Source organism: Psittacula echo (assembly GCF_963264785.1).
Source record: "Psittacula echo genome assembly, chromosome: 7".
NCBI classification, from domain to species: Eukaryota; Metazoa; Chordata; class Aves; order Psittaciformes; family Psittacidae; genus Psittacula; species Psittacula echo.
Genome location: NC_137740.1, coordinates 10,284,681 through 10,302,034, shown reverse-complemented (window position 1 = coordinate 10,302,034; position 17,354 = coordinate 10,284,681). Strand labels below are relative to the sequence as shown.

Genomic DNA, 17,354 nt, shown 5'->3' with positions numbered 1-17,354 from the left:
CCCCAAATCCTTTCGCTGCTCTTTCTGCTCTTACTGAGTCAAAAAGGAGAAAAAGTAAGAAGAAACAAGTCCTGGGCAGGTTTCCCGACGGGAATGCTGGCGGTTTGGGGATGGCAGCAGCAGCGAGAGCCACAGGCTCTGGAATTCACTGGGGTTTCATTAACAAAACCCCGGGGCTGAGGGCTTTTCTGTGGCCAGTGATGTCACATCCTGACCCCACTGCCGGCAGCTCCGGTTGTCCCTGGAAAACCCGCTGGGAAGCGGCCCCACGATCACCCACTCCCAAGCACCATTCGTGGGTGCTGAGGTCCCTTTTGGCACACGGTCCCACATCGCTGGCTGACTCTATGCTTTCACAGGACAGCAGCACAATGGGGGAAAGGAGGTGAAACCCTGCAGTATTTCCCCCCCCCCCCATCTTTTCCCTCTCCCTTCATCCTTCCCCACCTCCACACTCACACCAAAATCAGACAGAGGTCTCGGTGCCAGGCCAAGCTGGACACCATCCAACACAGAAAAGCCAGAGAGAAGGGAAAGAACACCCCAGACCAGCTTCCTCTGCTCAGAGCAGACTTACTTTCTGTGGCTCTCGGAGGTGGGGTAAGCTCTGAAGTGAGCTGTGGTATTTAAACACTCCTCAGTGGAAGCAAGCCTGCGCCAGCACGCTCAGTGCTGAGAGGAGCAGCCAGCCCGAGTGGGATGGCTCTGCTCTGGGGTCAGGATGTACAGCGGATGGTGCAACCCACAGGTGATGCTTTGGGGTGGGAGGCAGCAGCACAGCCCTGGTGCTCCCTATCCCCTTCCTGGCACAGTGGTGTGTCTTTCCCAGGGGAGCAGCCACGGCAAGATGAGATGTTAGCGCTGCTGGAAACGTCTGCATATTGTTTGGCACCAGATCAGTTCTAGTGAATGAAGCGTTTCCAGGCTTTGCTTCAACGTGTGTTGAACTCAGGTTGAGCCAAGCATGGCAGGTGATGGGGTGAGCTGTGACCACAGTGCAGGTGAGGGGGGAAGGATCAGCGGGAGTGTGAGAAAGGAAACCACAGACCCAGCAGCCTGAGGCGGAAAGAGGATCCGGCTGCTGGGTACAGTTGTGTGAAGCAGGAAGGTTTAGGGTGAGGGGTCCCCTCCCTGATCCCTGCAGGAATCGGGGATCCTGATCCTGCTGCAGCGGTGGATTCACCTTCCAACCCCATCCAGTGGGATGCACCTCTGCAGGATCTGGACTCCTTCCTCCTGTAATGGCACTTCTCAGCTATAGGGGATGCCAGGGTTTGCCCCTGAGGCACAATGTTCAGAGAAGAGCCTAAAACTAAAGTTATGGCCCCAGCGATGGCAAACAGCCTCCATTATCCAGCAGCCTCCCCGATCAGCCAGCCACGAGGGAGCTCAGCCCAAGCCCTACAAAACATCTGCTCTCCTTTCCTGCCAGCGTTGTGCTGTGCAGGTGCAATAGAACCCATTCGTCACCTGCAGCGGCATCTTACTAGGAGCAAATAAGACATCAAAGGGTCCATAGCATCAGGCAGCAGCCACTAGCGGATTGCTTTGGGCTGGAGCCAGAGGGAATCAGGGCTTGCACATCCCAGCAGCACCTCGCTTCCCTGCCTGTACCCATTTGGAATGTGGCTGAAGCTGATGGGAGGATACACTGTGAACAAGATTCACCCATGCTTGGCACCCATTGCAGCAGGAGATGGCTGGGACGTCTCACACCTACAGAAAAGGTAGAACCTGGAAGCAAGCTCAGATCCTGGTGATGGAGAGAAGCACAAGCTGTCACATTCATCTGTCTGGCTGCTTCCCCTCACAGTCATCAGCTAACTCAGCACAACAGGCTCACCTCTGTGTGTACATCCACCCCAGGACCCACAGGCTGGTTTAAGGACACAGAGCCTTTTCCCCATCAACCCTGTCCCACTCCTGAGCAAATCTTGTGCTCATTGCAAGTCTCAGGTTGAAGTAACACCACTGAAATGAGGATCTGGCTCAAGCAGCCCAGCAGACTCCTCCTGGCCTCTTGTCAAACCAGCTCTGTGCCTGGCTCCAGCATGTTCAGGTCACAGCAGCAGCTCCACAAAGTCTCTTTCAGCACATGGGGGAGTTTCCCAACGCTGGATGCTCCCTGCTTGCATATCACAGCTGCCCTGAGTCCTGCCAAGGTCCTCCATCCCAAGGACAGTGTCCATGCTTCTCCACAAGGGATGTGGAGAAACATCCGCAGACCTTCTGAGCGGGATGTGGAGGTCTGTGGAGCAGATGTAACTCCTAACAGCTAATGGCAAGCCAGGAGGAAACTTTCAACTGAAATCCAAGCAAAAAAATGGGCACAAATCCAAAATTTAGAGGGCTTGGCCGGATAGCAAAGATCCCGAAAGGAACTCATGGCCAGGATTTACATCCAGGCGAGACGGAGCCAAAATACTTAAAGGCGAGAGGGGGTCCTCCCATCCTCAGCAGTCTGGAGCCAAAGGAGAGGGGCCAGGAAAATAGCACAAGGGCTGAAGTTGTATGAGCTGCAGCCCTGCAAGTCCACAGGGGTGAGCAGCACCTCCTGTATAGGGAATTAACACCTTGCATGAGGTTTTGGAAACCTCACAGGGCAGAGAACTCACCAGGATGGAGGGTCCCAGCTACAAGGGAGGGAGGGCAGGAGTCACCTGGGAGAGAGGAAAAGGTCCGAGGGGCAGGAGGGATGTGTTATTGTGAAGAGGGCATTTGTCTACCCTGGAGGAAGGAAGAGGGGGGGGTTGACCCCACTCTCCTGAAGGCAGGTGCATGGCTGAATTTATCAGTAGGAAGGAAGCAAGGAAGGAAACAAGCCCGGAGCGCTGGATGGCTCCATTGGACTTCACGGGTGGTCATGGAAAGAGGCCCAACACAGAGATACAGCTCCACACAGCTTGGCACGACACAGCTGCATGAGGGGAGGGCACACTGAGCCCACTGCAAGCCCCCCACCAGCACCAGGCCCGGCTCTCCCATGCTACATGATGGCCTGCACCCCATCAGCCAGGGAGATGCTTGTTCCCAGGCTGGGTTGAAGGCTCTGCATGCCTGTGCAGACCACAAGACACAGCAAAGGGAGCAGTGGGTTTGCACTGATTATTCCCAGAGAGACCAAGGACGTGCCCATTAAAGTTTACCTCGGTTATGCAGCATCAGGAACAGCCAGTTCCCACTCCCTGCTCCACCGAGTCCTGCACAAGCTCAGCAATAGGGAGTGAGAACTTCCTCAGCCGCAGATCAGAGGGCACTGGAGTCTTGCCATTTGCTAAGGCACAGGGAAAAATGCAGGCACCGGAGTCAGCATTTTAAGTGAGGGTAGGAACACCATCCTTCAGTCTGCACTTCCTTGATTGCTGTGACAGCTGCCTTTCACAATCCAGGGTGTCTCCCTAGAGAGCAGGATGGGCTCTGGGTTTCCTGCTGACAGAGGGGGATATCTCCTGGGGGTGACAGGAGTTTGAGATGCTGATAACAAGGAGCCTGGCCCTAAAGCTTGCTCCGCTGCTCCTAGCAGGAACTGCTGCTACATCCCTGGCCTTGGGGTCTTCCTCCAGCTGGAGGCAGACCACAGACAGCACTGAGGGAAGGCGGTGGCTCCTACAGCACTCAGTTTAGCTGCAAAGTCCTTGCTGCAGGGGTCTTGTGCCTACATGGGGCAACAGGGCGACTTGGGCTTCTCCTCCATGAGCATGCCCACTTGAGGACTATTTAAGACAGACACAAGCAGCTCAGGAAGAACCTGGTCCAGAAGTGGAAATCAGCAAAGCTACCTGGAAACCTATAGCAGGTTGTTTGCCCTCCCCAAGGCAGCTCATCCAGGATCTAGGACAGTGGGCTGGGGAACTGGAACTGGGGAACTGGTCTAATTTAGTGCATCCCACCATGTTATCAACCATAGAGGAGCAGCCAAGGCATCTAAATGGGTTTTAACACAAAACTCACCCCAAGCTCACAAAGCTGAGCAGACAGGCTCATGCAAGCGTGTGCGAGCTCAGAATAAGGAGACAAATCTTCCCTCTAGTGGCTGCACACCACAAGTCTCACAGTTACCTTCTCTCCCCATGTCAAGGCTAGCAGCATTTCCACCAGCCCTTAGGCTCAACACAGAGCCCAAGCACATCACATCACATCTTACAAATCCTGCATGAGATTTTAGTGGCTTAAAACTGGTGTAGCTGCAAGTTTACACAAAGCAACAGATGGACCCAGGGGTCCATGTCCATACTATGGCTTGAAGGTCCCCACGAGGATTGCCAGCTCATGCTGAGGCTACATCAGGCAGCCAGGACAAGTGCCTTCTGGGCACTGAAGCAGCCACACAGCCATAGCACACCATGGCCTATTTCTGCAGCACGGATGGTTTGTGGAGCTGGTTCTTCAGCTGACTTACTCCCCCTTACACCAAGCATTCAGTGGGACACAGGATTACGACTAGATTACTGTTTTTATCCCAGTTTCAGCCCCATCACCACCACAGCAGCGGTCAGCACAGATTCGAGTGTGCTGGTCAAGTCCTAACTGTGGCACAAGCACAATACCTGCCAGGAGGACATGCAGCTTTGAGTTTCCTAAGCCCTCAGATATCTCCCTGCCATTGCACACACATCTAAGTCTTTGAACCTCAGTGAGACACAGTACAGCACCACAGCATTGATACCACGTCAGTCATTTCTGTGCCACATGGTCTCACCTTGGCACAAGGAGGAAACATGTTACAGTGTGCACTTCAAGGCATGTGAATTCATCTGCAGAAGAAAGCTCTTGCTCCATTCATCAGTCCATTCCACTTCTGCCAGGGACAGAAAATGTAGCCTCTTGCAAAATGGCTGCAGGCAATATGATCAACTTTTGCCTTTCCACTTTGGGACTTATTTAAAAACCATTCCAATGCATGCATTGCAGGAAAACACGTCTATGACTCGGTGCTACAACAGTTCCCAATACTAAAACCTTACTATCTACCTTTAGTGCTTGGCTGAATGATGTTTGTGTCCAATGAATGGGCTGAGAAAGCACAGAGCAACAGTATTAACAGCAACACAGTCCTACAATTCCACTAGCAAACAGATTGTCAGAGCCCCTTGTAACTAATCAAACCTCCCTATCAGGCCATGGTTAAGGGTAGCACAGAAAATCTGATACCAGCCCTGCCCCAAAAACTGTCTTCCTGTAACCCAGAGACAAGCTGTGTACCCTTCTTGCCTCCATTCCTCTGGCACAGGAGGGAATGCCTGCCAGCTTCAGCAGGCTGATGGGAAGGTACAACATGGCCTGGACATAATGGATAATCAGTGCAAAGGGCAAGTTAGTGACAGGGATTTGATGTGGGCACAGGAAATACTGCAGTGCTGCTCCTGGCTGCCTTCTGTTGCCTACCTGCGCAGTGGTGGTGTGCTGGTAATCCAGGCACAGATTACATGTCACACTGCTCAGTACGCCCTTACCCAGCTGCACTGGCTGCCTTTGCTGGGAATGAAAACAAGAGAAGCTCAAGCATGAATGTTTTGGGGTCCTTTTGTTGAAGGCAGGTTTGAAAACTCAAACCTGCTGCAGTCTGTAGAGCCAGAACCTTACCAACAACACTGCCACGTTACAGTAGCTATGCACATTCATTTTATGCACACCAATACATCTTTTCCATGAGCTGTCACTCAGCATTTGAGAAACTGGTGAGTGGCTCGCTCTCTGCTACTATGCCAGTCCATCTTGCTTTTAATATGGATAGTGCCTTTCCTGAAATGGGAAAAAGTGCTGGTTTCTGTCCCTTCAAATACCATTGGCTGACTAGATGCCAGTCTGCAAAAAGTTAATTCTATAAAACAGGCCATCATTCCTCCACACTATTAAAAAATATAGTTTTTAATTGGTTTTATTCTTTTAATAGAACAAAAGAATAAAACCACGTGCATCATATCCTGCACCTCAAGAAAAACATCTCTAAGATAGAAGCACAGCAACAGGATGAAATGAATATATCAAATAAGAAGCACAAAATTCCCAGAACAAATCTAGTCACTCTATGCTTTAATCCTGAGAAAAACACAGGCCACAGTACACATCTGTGTAAGGAACCTCACAAAGTAACAAAGAGCCATTTGTTTTAGACCATCAGCCCTACTCTTTTTTCTTGATGGACAAGCCTGTATAAATTCCACACAGATTAAAAAGCACTGGACCATGCAATTATAATGGCAGAGGGCATTTAAAATGCATTTACTGAGCAGAAACACTGGTTGGTTCTCTCCTGATGTCAGTGCAGTCCATTACAGGGCTTCTGTTCTGTCCCTTCAGATTTCAAAAATACGGCATGTAGCAGTAAGTCAGAGGATGGGAAAATGGCCTGTTCTGATGAAGTTGCAGGGCTCCATTTTGGCAATTACTGCTGTTCTGATGGCCCAAGTCCTCATCTTTCGTAAGTGCCAGACAGGCTTGACACTTGACTTCCAGGATGTCTCCAGATCCTTTCTGTAGCCAAATCAAATCTGTAAACCAAAAGACACAGCACCACCCCCTGTAAGGAACCCTCACTGCTGCTGGCTTACTTCACCTGCAGGTCAGCTCTGTGACTTGTCAGAAACCTGACCAGGTCTCAGTTCTCTTCCAAGCCCGCTTTGCTCAAGCTCTGCTATAACTGTCATATATTTAAATTCACTAGATCTGTGGTTGAAGGTCTCCACTAGTTCATAGGTCTCGGAACGATCCGTTGCATAGAAAAGCTGCACCTGATTTGCCAAGCACTGTGCTTCATGCACCACCTGCAAGTTAAAACAAAGACTATGTGTTACCGTAGAATCATAGAATAGTTAGGGTTGGAAAGGACCCCATGATCATCAAGTTCCAAATCCCCTGCCATGGGCAGGGACACCTCACACTAAACCATGTCACCCAAGGCTTTGTCCAACCTGGCCTTGAACACCACCAGAGATGGAGCATTCACAACTTCCTTCAGCAACCTGTTCCAGTGCCTCAGCACCCTGACAGTAAAGAACTTCTTCCTTATGTCTGACCTGAACCTCCCCTGTTTCAGTTTGAACTCCTCACCCCTTGTCCTACTGCTACAGCCCCTGATGAAGAGTCCCTCCAGCATCCTTATAGGCCCCCTTCAGATACTGGAAGGCTGCTATGAGGTCTCCACGCAGCCTTCTCTTCTCCAACCATCAGGGTTTGTGTCTGAGTATCCCTTGAAAAAGACTCTTCAGCAGCTGCAGTCCCGCTCACTGAGTGACTCAATGCCAAGCCACCTTAATTTAGCAAATCTCTTAAACCACTTCCCTCTTGTTCCTGACCTACTTACACCCTTTAGCACCGTGCATTTAAACTACCTTCCTGCTGAGCATACACCTCAGAGGTCAAATACATCTTTCATGATCCCTGCAAGCTCTAAGACACTGGAGATGCAACCAAAGTCTCATCTTTCCCTTCTTATGGTTGACCTATTTGCAAAAATTGATTGTTTACTCAAGAGACAAAACAGGGCAAATGCATCACCAATGAGTTCTCTGCACACTCCTCTGCACACTGCTTCAGAACTGGTGTAAGTAGGTCAGTTAGAGATGGGATGCTTTAGTTATCTTGTTCCACCAGTGCAATCCCTGGTACAATTAGTGCTAGCACTGTACTACTGCAAATATGCAAGTAACAGCACACCCACACATAGAAAAAAGAGCAAAGGTGCATGGAAACAAGAAGCACTGGAGGTGTCCTGATTTGAGAAGCAGTATTCGAAACACTTCTTTAACTTGTTGGCAGGTAGCAGAACATTTCACTTCAATTTGCTTTTATTAATAACAAAAAACAAAAGTAACAAACAAAACAAAAGAATGCATGAGCTGAAATCACCCAAGAGACAAAGACTGATGATTCCCTTCTAGCTTTCCCTAGTACTAAGTAGATTAGATCAAAGGAATCTTGTAAGAAAATTCTTTGGGAAAGGGTCTTTTAAAGACTTCATTTTAATTTGGTTTTAATTCAAACCTGTACGAGGAGTTGCAGCATAAAATGAAGGAAGTCAATGAGCAGATTTCTCTTACCAAGAACTTGGAGTCCATTTCTGCTGTCATTAGAACTATCCCTTTTTCCTTCTGTAGATCAGGAAAATGGTACAGGACCAACTGGCTAGGGGCAGTTTCACCTTGGGTCTGAAGGAGATAAAGAAACCCATCAGCATCCCATGAAGAACCTCAGCTCTACTGTAGATCTGGAGGCTTTATTACAAAACTTTGAGTATTAACTGCTATGGAGGCAGTCATTTTCCAGGGCTTAAGGGTCAGTTCTAATTAAAACTTCATTATTCCTGGTATTTACAGAAAGCAAGGGATTTACAGAGTTAGGCTGGGTTTTCTTCTTGACTAAAGACCATTTTGCATTTAAAAGAACCCACAACTTCCAGGATGACATTTCATCTTATAGCATCTACTGGTAATGTAAATAGCTTGCACAAACAGTTCTGAAGAGTTTGGCTTGTGCTTCTATTTTGAGACTATGTGACTTCTTACCTCATCCTCCTTTTAGAGAGACATTTGATACCCACAAACTTACTAATTTACCCTTAATTAAGTTACCCATAATTAATGCCAGTTTTTCCCAGATACTTCTTTTCAAGTTAAGCTAGACAACCTGTTCATTAAACTATTTAGCAAGTATTAGATATTGTAATATGCTGATAGTATGTATTACTGGATCCTAAGCCATTTTTGGACTTTATATTTCAACCACTCACCTGAATGTTTATTAGGGAAGTGAAGTGCAATTCTGTTCCTGACCACTGCCCCACGAAGAACTCGTAGCCTTCTTTTCTTGGCAAAGCATACAGAAACTGCAGAGAAATGATTAAAAAATTAGTAAAACCAATTCAAACAAAGCCTTTCATAGAACAAAACAGTGCCGGTGTCATACTGGCCTCCAGCATCTCTTTAGAAAGAGAACCACAACAGATAAAAGGGTTTCTTTGCCCCACCAGGAATGATAGGGCAGCAGGAACCAGACAATAAACCAGCATTACCTTATCAGTATTATTTCATTAGCAAACATGTTGGCACATATTTTTATCAGTGTTATATAAGACAGGGAAAGGAAATGACAGGACAGTGGAGAACATTCAGGCTCTGACCTTTCTGTTCACTTCTAGAAAATTAACAGAGAAATGGTAAAATATGAGATAAGGAGCATTCAGAGTATTTAATCCTGCAATTTCACCAACTGTTTCAGAATAGGCAGCAAGCATTTTCTCTCTAGAGATCTACAATCTATTCAGCTCCATAGGCTACAGACTTGCTCATTTTCCCACACCAAGGGGAAAGACAACATGGGAGGAGAAAACCATACAGGATACCTGACTAAATGCCAATGCACTGTACAGAAATGTACTTAAAGCTATAAATAGCTTTTCAAGCTCAAAGTAGCTCGGGAATATGGCTATTATATATATATATAATATTATATATATATATATATAGCTCAGATATGGCTGATCTTGCTCTTGGCAAGTGGAATATACAGGACCAATCCATCCATCTAGTAAAGTCTCCCATTCAGATCTGCAAAAGCACTCCTCCTAACACAGTGAAGTCTAGGTACTTTGTTTTCATAAGGGAATGAAGTATTTTATTTCTGTGTCAGCACAGCAAAATTTGCACAAAGACCATCCTTCAGTGCACAAGTTACTGTAAAAACTGACTTTCAACTGAAAACAATGCTAATCCAGCAGCACGGAACAAAAGATATCCTTTAGCTTGTTAGTTCTGCTTTTTTGCAGCTTAACTTCTTCAAAGCAACAACATGCTCATTCACACAGGAATCTTCTAATTGAAGCTTACAAGATTTCCACCAACCCACATGAGAAACAGTGAACCCAAATCTTGGGAATCCACTCACTTCTGAAATAAACCTATTACGCATTCTCAGTATTTTATACTTTGCCATGCTGGCATACACCTAAGACACAACCCACAGAGTATTTTATGAACCTTAATAAAGTGTTTGGCTACACCTAATTCCCGCTTTCTTTCCATCACAGCTGCTGAATTACAATGCTGTGCAACAGAGCTTACACACAGGCTTTTTTGACAACTCACACTCCCTTAGAGACAGAGACACATCACTGACAGAGCAAGGTGCCTGCCCGATGGCTTCCATGCAAATGGCTCTTATTAGCTTACCAGCATTTACCTATCACAGATCACCAGTGTGGTGAAGAAAGCATGGCTATGCATATTTACCATGACAAAAAAGCAGGCTAACAGATGACAAGGTTCAGTTCTTTCTTTGGACAGAACCCCAACATGTTGATTCCTTGTCTTTTTCCTTTTCAGGTACTCCTGCCTACTATCTCCACTGCCACAAAAGAAACATATAGAGGAGCAACTCACAGCAGCCATTAAGACAAGAGAACTCCCTTTCCCCACGCAAACACAATGTAATGCCATGGTGACTCACAGTTACAGCCAACAACAGTTCCTCTGAGTTAAAGCAAGCAGGCTTTGAGCAATAAGGAAAGATACGTGGAAATATCAGTGAAGCTGGCCTAAAAAGCCTGGCTCTTCATAGCACTGCATGAAAGAGACTTAACCACAAGACATCAATTCATGGAAAACGGTGGCATGTAGTTAAATCCATTCCCGGGGAGATGCTGTGCTTATTTTCTGAACCCTACATCTCTCATATCTAGATAACTGATAGCTAGGTCAAACTGTTCAATACATATAAATAGCCATTGCTTTTTTCTGAACACTAAGACGAGTGTATGAACACTTGGATTTTACTAACTGAGCTGATACAATAAGTCTGAATAGGGGAGGGTCAAAAGTTTATGAATTAAGCTTTAGAGAGGAGAAATGCATTACAGCTCTACATCCACCCACTGTATCTTCCATACGTACCGATGGACATTTCTGGGCTCTCTTCCATATTAAATCAAACTTCTCTGCCTTTGGAGAAGGAGAAAGAGAAAGTCAATAATTCAGAATCATCCCATTAACCTTTACAGGGTACAACGTCCATCTACAGAAGGTCTCACTGCGGGAGCAGCTAACAATGAGTGCATGGAAAACTGTATTTAGTTCTTAGTTACCTAAATGTCATTGCTATCCCGTTTTAACAATGCTGTCTCCAAGATACAGCAGCAAACCCCTTTCTGGATCCAAAGCTTTATTCCTTGGAGGTTGGGGGCCCACATTTCAGACTTACATTATGTCCTCTTTGAGTAATAGGTCCACCGCATTTTGTGGTGTCAACAGCTGAGCAAGGCGACATATCCCTGGCCTCAAATTGTGGATTTTACATCACAGTCATCTGTTCTTCAGTATTAAAATGCAGCCTAGATATTTACTCAAGTAACATACTTATTGCTTAGGTTTATATTAAAACCACAAATATATTTGGTCATCCCTGATGAAACCTGGAAATCTCATTCACATGTTCTTTACATTCCCTCAAACCTTTTGTCTGCACTTTTCTTCCCAGCACAGCATATTAATACTCTAAGATGTTCAGGAAAGAAAACACATGACATCCATCAACATGAAATTCCCCCATGTGTGCTTTTGAGCACTCAAGAATTAGGCAAGGCCTTTCTTCTAGCCAACAAAAAGCTTCTGGCAAAAGATATAGAGGGTTTTCCCCCTCTCCCTGATGACACCATGAAATACCTCCTAATGTGCCTAGGACCTGGTTTGCATTAAAGCCTTAAAAAGCTTCCAAAACTCCCCTAAAACAGTGCACCAAAGAACAATGCCAGCCCCACTAATGAAAGGCCTACACCATCTTAACTGGAGTCCCTGGCTTTGGCATTCTGCTACAGTAAATGTGTGACTCAAACTGTTTTCACAAGATCCACATGTTGGGAAAACTGAAACATGAAGCCGCTCGACTTCAAATCCCACGTTGCCATATTCTGGGCATACAACACTTCATACATTTAGGATATAGCCTCCCACCGACTTCAGTTGCAGCTCAAAGGGCCAAATACAATTGCAAATCAGACCCCAGATCTAAATGAGGTTTCAAGAACTCAAGGAACACACAGTTTGTGCCCAGATGTGAAAAGACAGATTTAAGAGATCACAATCACATAGAGACTTTGAAGCAAAGAATAGGAAGAAATCCCCAAAGTGAAAAAAACCTCCTTCAGCCTAATGCAGATTAACAACAATTAACATCTGGTAAAGCTATCAGGAATAAGAAGTAAGATCTTATCACAGGAAGCACCATGCAATCTCAATGAAAGACAGCACTGCCAATAATTTTAAATGTATGAAGGTAAGTCATAAGTGATTAGCCACGTGCAAATCATTAGCCAAGTGCTCTAGTACTGCCCTATTCAACTGGAGTTTGCTGTTCAGACTGCAGGGAAGAGAGGAAAGATATAAGCAACACTGAGAAAAAATGATGTGAAAATACAAATGCTACCTTAGTAGATACCAGGGCCCTGCAAAGAGTGTTGGATACTCATAATAAAATGTGCCTGGAAATTCAAGCCAGATGTGCAGAAAAAAGTACTGGCTTTACTAAGACTGATGTAAGCAAGGAAAAAAAGGGGTACACGTTTTTTGGTGTGGGGAAAAAAAAGCCTTTAGCCTTTATTTGGTGCAGTAAGACCACTGAATCTGGAAAGGAAGTTTGTTCTTGTAACCTCATTTTCCTTCAATGATTGCTTTTAAAAGCAACAGAATCACAGAAAAGAAAGCCTTGCATACTGGCCTTTCAAATGCGTAACTACAGGGGAACTACTTACAGGAATAACAGCGTAAACGGTGTCTTTGGAAGAAAAATACTGATTCCAAATCTGCAGGAAACAAAGAAGATAATGTACAGTTAAAATCAGTAATATTAAATTAATACAGTTAAAAGCACTAATACTAAATGCTTTAAAAGAAATTTCCTTTGTCAACTAACCTTTGTAAGCACTTCGAGAAGTCATTTTTCAATCAAACCTGACTGACTTTCCTGCTACCACAATACACTTCTAAGTGTAAAATTTAAGAGAAGACAAGTCTTTGCATAATGCTTCCCCGTGTTCACAACCTTTTTCTTCATCACAGCAGGATAATACTACCTACATAAAAGTTCAGAGTCCTTAATAAATGGACAAGCACAAGTAAAAGCCCAGAGTTCAGGACCTTTTCAGTTGCTTTTCCCCAGTCCTACAGAATTAATGAGAATTGTTGGTAAAATGTTTAATCATAAAACAGAAGCAGAAGAACTCAAAAGGAACTCAAGAGTTATCAAACCACTCCCTGCTGTAACTGGTTGCACACCATCCCTGCAGAGCAAGTAACTACTTCTATAATGTTCCCAAGCTATCAGGAAAGCCGCTAGGTTTCTGCACTTCAAGTTGTGCCAGAAGGCTCCTTCATATGTGCTGCTTTCCTTCAAATGACATTCTTGGCATACAGACTGATAAGGAAAAAAAGTACCAGATCCAACTCAAGCTACATCAGAAAGGTGCAACAGATGTGACTTATAACTAGATAAAAGGGAATATAGTGCACAGCCAAGTAGGTAACAAGAAGAATAACTCAATTCACACTGTTTTTCAAAGAAACAGACCCATCCACCTCCTTCTTACCCTAACCAGCTTCAGTACACAGGCTCCTAAATGAGACAGAATGCAAACAAAGGTACAAGGTGGCAAAAGCTTTGGTTTTATTTCTGTAGAACAGATGTAGTATAATCCATACGAACTACTGCTAAGTTTTCCCTTTACTGGGCTTCAAACCTGACAGTAGCTTGCTAACACCAATTCAACTGCTACACACTAAATGGCAACAGTAAGAAGTACAGTGGAGTCAGTTTCTGAGAAATCAAGTCCAGATGTACCAGGTACAGATGTACCAGGGTACATCCTAGGTGGCCTTACCTATATGGAAAAAACTTTATTTTCTACTATCAATATGCATGTCAATGTGCTTTTAATAAATATTCATCTATAGACTGAAAAATAAAACATGGCTAAGTAAAATTCCATCCTTATATGTAGATTACTATTAAGCACAGATGTGGTGCAAACTTTATTCCATTTAAATCCATCACCTGTTTTATCTCCTCTGCTGACTTTTCTTTCACCATCTCAACATTCAGAATTGAATCAAGTGTCTGTAAGAGAAAGCATAAGGAAATCTGGCATGATAGCAGTTCTCTGATCCAAGTGAGAATCCAGAATGAATGGATGCAATTAGAAAACATACTGAAGCTAGAGTTGATACGCGGGTAGATTCCACAACTCGCTAAAGTTGTAAAGTAGGTATGCTTTATTCAGCGGTGAGATGCATGGGGGATCACTCCTCCAAAAGCATGCGTTCCTCAGCATTGTTCTCCTTCATATTCATACATGTTCATGAAGTTACACAACACACACATACTCATGACCTATCCCCTCTCATATTATGATGAGGTAAAAGGTCCTTGAGTATGTAATGTCTCCTGGTGGTCATGGGCGAGGGTCTTAAGATGAAGTAAAGAGTCTTCCTTGAACATTTCACCTCTAGTTGTCACGCATGTTCCCTGCTGCTTTAGTCAATGCCCAAACCGCAAAGCTGATTTCAGCCGGTTTAGGGGTCCAGAGAGCAGGAACCGAGTTACTGTTCCTTCCTCTTATCAATAGCCTTGGTCCTCCCACCCTGTTCCAGCTAGCACAGCAAGTGTTGAGCACGCATTTGCTCAGTAGGCACAAGTAAGCAGTAACATGTTAAGCAAGCGGCTTAACCCTAACCCCCCTGTACATTGGTTAACCCTTCACATCAGAGTAGCTTAATTCAGTTTATAGTGTGACTTGGTTGTCTTAATTGCCAAAGAAACCAGTAAATCATAAGCAGTAGCACACTGAGAAGTGGAATCACACACTGAGTCAAAATCGAAGACATTCTTTCAGGACACAGAACACACTTTGCTCCAGCTGTGCAGATCTCTACTGAAGCTGCAAGAGGAGCTGCAGCCTTTCACCTTCAGCCATCTCAGACATATTTACACAGTAAGTTTGCCAAAATACAAGAAATGTGAAAGAGAGTAAAACCAGTCTCTGGTCCCTCTGCTGGCTGATCTTTGGAAATCTATTTACACGTTGTACAGGCAGCTTAACCCTTTCTATTTATTGCTGTGAGCATTCAGTACAGATTCTCTCAGGAGCAGGAACTTCCAGCATGTCAAAAATGACAGGATACTAAAAACGCAGAGCGCCAGGAATTTTAAGATCAAACACAGTCCCAACAGTAAATTTAAATCTTATAATCAATTGCAGCATAAGGAAGATCAGTTTTATGTCAAGAAGCTCTTGGCTGAGGCACTGATGGTAGCAATATATCTACATCCTTAATTTACCAGCATGTCCTCTCCTAACATGAAGGTTTGCTTCCCTTACCTTGTCTTTTGTGAATCCACCCTTAGACGTCTTTGAGCCCAAGCCTTTTGCCTAGAAGAAAACATTCTTTAGTTTTTATAGCTGATGCTTTAATTCCATTTATTTGCCTTCCCTGCCATGCATAACATGCCTGATGACAAATATCTCCTGAGTAGGAGCTCCAAACTGGAGATACTTGAAGATCACGGCAGTGCGTTTGAATAAAATGATTAATTAGAACAAAGATGAGTAACCTAATGAATTATTAGTTTAAAGGCCAGAAAGGATTAACTCAGAGGAAACTATTATGCACTTCGGATCCAATATTACTGAACAGTTTTCTTGCATTCCTAAAAAATGATATATGCAAGATCATGTCCCTCCATTTGGCTAAACCAATCTGGAACTAGTTAAGCAACTTAAGGCTTCAAGCACAGAAATTAAGTCTAAAAACCAGTAGAGAACAATACTTTTAGCCATCAGAGAGTGACATTCTGGGGCTCCTTACTAATGGGAACACTTTATGTTCACAGCATTATGCTAATTCGATATACATTATAGCTTTAATACATGTGAATTACAAAGAAAGTTGGCCTTGCCTTTTCCTCCATGCATCTGATAAATTCTCCCTGATTGGAGTATCCCACAGGCTGCTTTTTCACTTCTGTTCTTTTTTCCATACGGGATTCAAACACATCTGGACTGGATCTGAATTGGAAAAGGGACTGTTAAAAGGACCGGGTGATGAACATCATTTGGCTTTTTAAAATGTTTACTGTGGCAGTGATTCATGTTGTAAATGTTGAAACTTACATTTTTAATTTCTTGTTACTAAAACTCTCTTACCAACTGGCCACAGAATTCCAGACTGGTTTGGGTTGGAAGGGACCTTAAAGCTCATCCAGCTCCAACCCCTGCCACGGGCAGGGACACCTTCCACTAGAGCAGGTTGCTCCAAGCCCCTGTGTCCAACCTGGCCTTGAGCACTGCCAGGGATGGGGCAGCCACAGCTTCTCTGGGCACCTTGTGCCAGTGCCCGTGCCCCAGCACCCTCACAGTATACTTTTTTCCTAGTATCTCATCTCCATCTCCCCTCTGCCAGGTTAAAGCCATTATCCCTTGTCCTGTCCCTACAGGCCCTTTTGAAAGGCCCCTCTCCAGATTTCTCACAGGCCCTCTTTAGGCACTGGAACCTGATCTAAACTATCCCTGTAGCCTTCTCGTCTCCAGGCTGAACCAGCCCAGCTCTCTCAGCCTGTCTCCATAGCAGAGGTGCTCCAGCCCTCACATCTCTGTGGCCTCATCTGGACTCACTCAAGCAGGTCCACGTCCCTCTTGTGTTGCAGGCCCCAGAGCTGAACACCATGCTGAGAGACATCTCTCATCAACTTGGTGACAACTACAGACTGGTTTGGCTTGGATGGGACCTTAAAGCTCATCCAATTCCAACCCCCTGTCATGGGCAGGGACACCTTCCACTAGACCGGGTTGCTTAAAGCTTCACCCTATTTCAAGGCAGCATTTGGCTTAACTAGTTAATTTTCTCATTAGAGCACAAAGCTAAAAATCACTTACTTCCTTCCCTCCCAAAATCCCAGTTTCCCCAGCACCCCTATTCCCAGAAATGAGCCCCTCCGCCGCGGCCTCCCTGCTGCCCTTCCTTCCCCTCAGGCCCATCCGCAGCCATGTCCCCAGGCCCGCCCGCACCTCCGCAGCTCCTGGATCTTATGTCGGTACTTCCCGTAGAAGGGGTTCTCCTCCAGCGCCGCCTCCCCGTGCCCCGGCCCCAGGTCGGCCACCCCGCGGCTCGGTGGGACCAGCAGCCCCAGCGGGCGGAGAGCAGCGCGGCTCCGCAAGACCGCCGCCAGCCCATAGCCCTGCAGCAGCGGGCCCGCCATGGCGGCCGGCCCCCTCAGCGCTCCGCCCGGCCCCCTCAGCGCTCCGCCCGGCCCCCCTCAGCGCCCCGCCCGGCCCCCTCAGCGCCCCGCCCGGCCCCCCTCAGCGCCCCGCCCGG

General features: G+C 45.8%; 1 protein-coding gene across 3 annotated transcripts; it reads right to left on the bottom strand.

The window, feature by feature from the left end:
• Positions 1-3,161: 3,161 nt before the first annotated feature.
• On the bottom strand, positions 3,162-17,259 carry ATPAF1 (ATP synthase mitochondrial F1 complex assembly factor 1). 3 transcript variants are annotated; one of them, XM_080623843.1, is made up of 9 exons: positions 17,048-17,259; positions 15,940-16,048; positions 15,362-15,412; positions 14,038-14,100; positions 12,740-12,790; positions 10,887-10,934; positions 8,729-8,824; positions 8,040-8,147; positions 3,162-3,274 (listed from the first exon to the last, which is right to left on the bottom strand). In XM_080623843.1, the coding sequence occupies exons 1-9, from the start codon at positions 17,236-17,238 to the stop codon at positions 3,236-3,238; spliced, it is 756 nt and encodes a 251-aa protein (XP_080479969.1). In that variant the 5' UTR covers positions 17,239-17,259; the 3' UTR covers positions 3,162-3,235. The 3 variants fall into 3 exon arrangements, with proteins under 3 accessions (XP_080479969.1, XP_080479968.1, XP_080479970.1); XM_080623842.1 differs by lacking the exon at positions 3,162-3,274 and adding an exon at positions 6,017-6,764; XM_080623844.1 differs by lacking the exon at positions 3,162-3,274 and adding an exon at positions 6,017-6,764 and having other exon boundaries at positions 15,940-16,065; positions 17,048-17,151.
• Between the last annotated feature and the right edge of the window lie 95 nt (positions 17,260-17,354).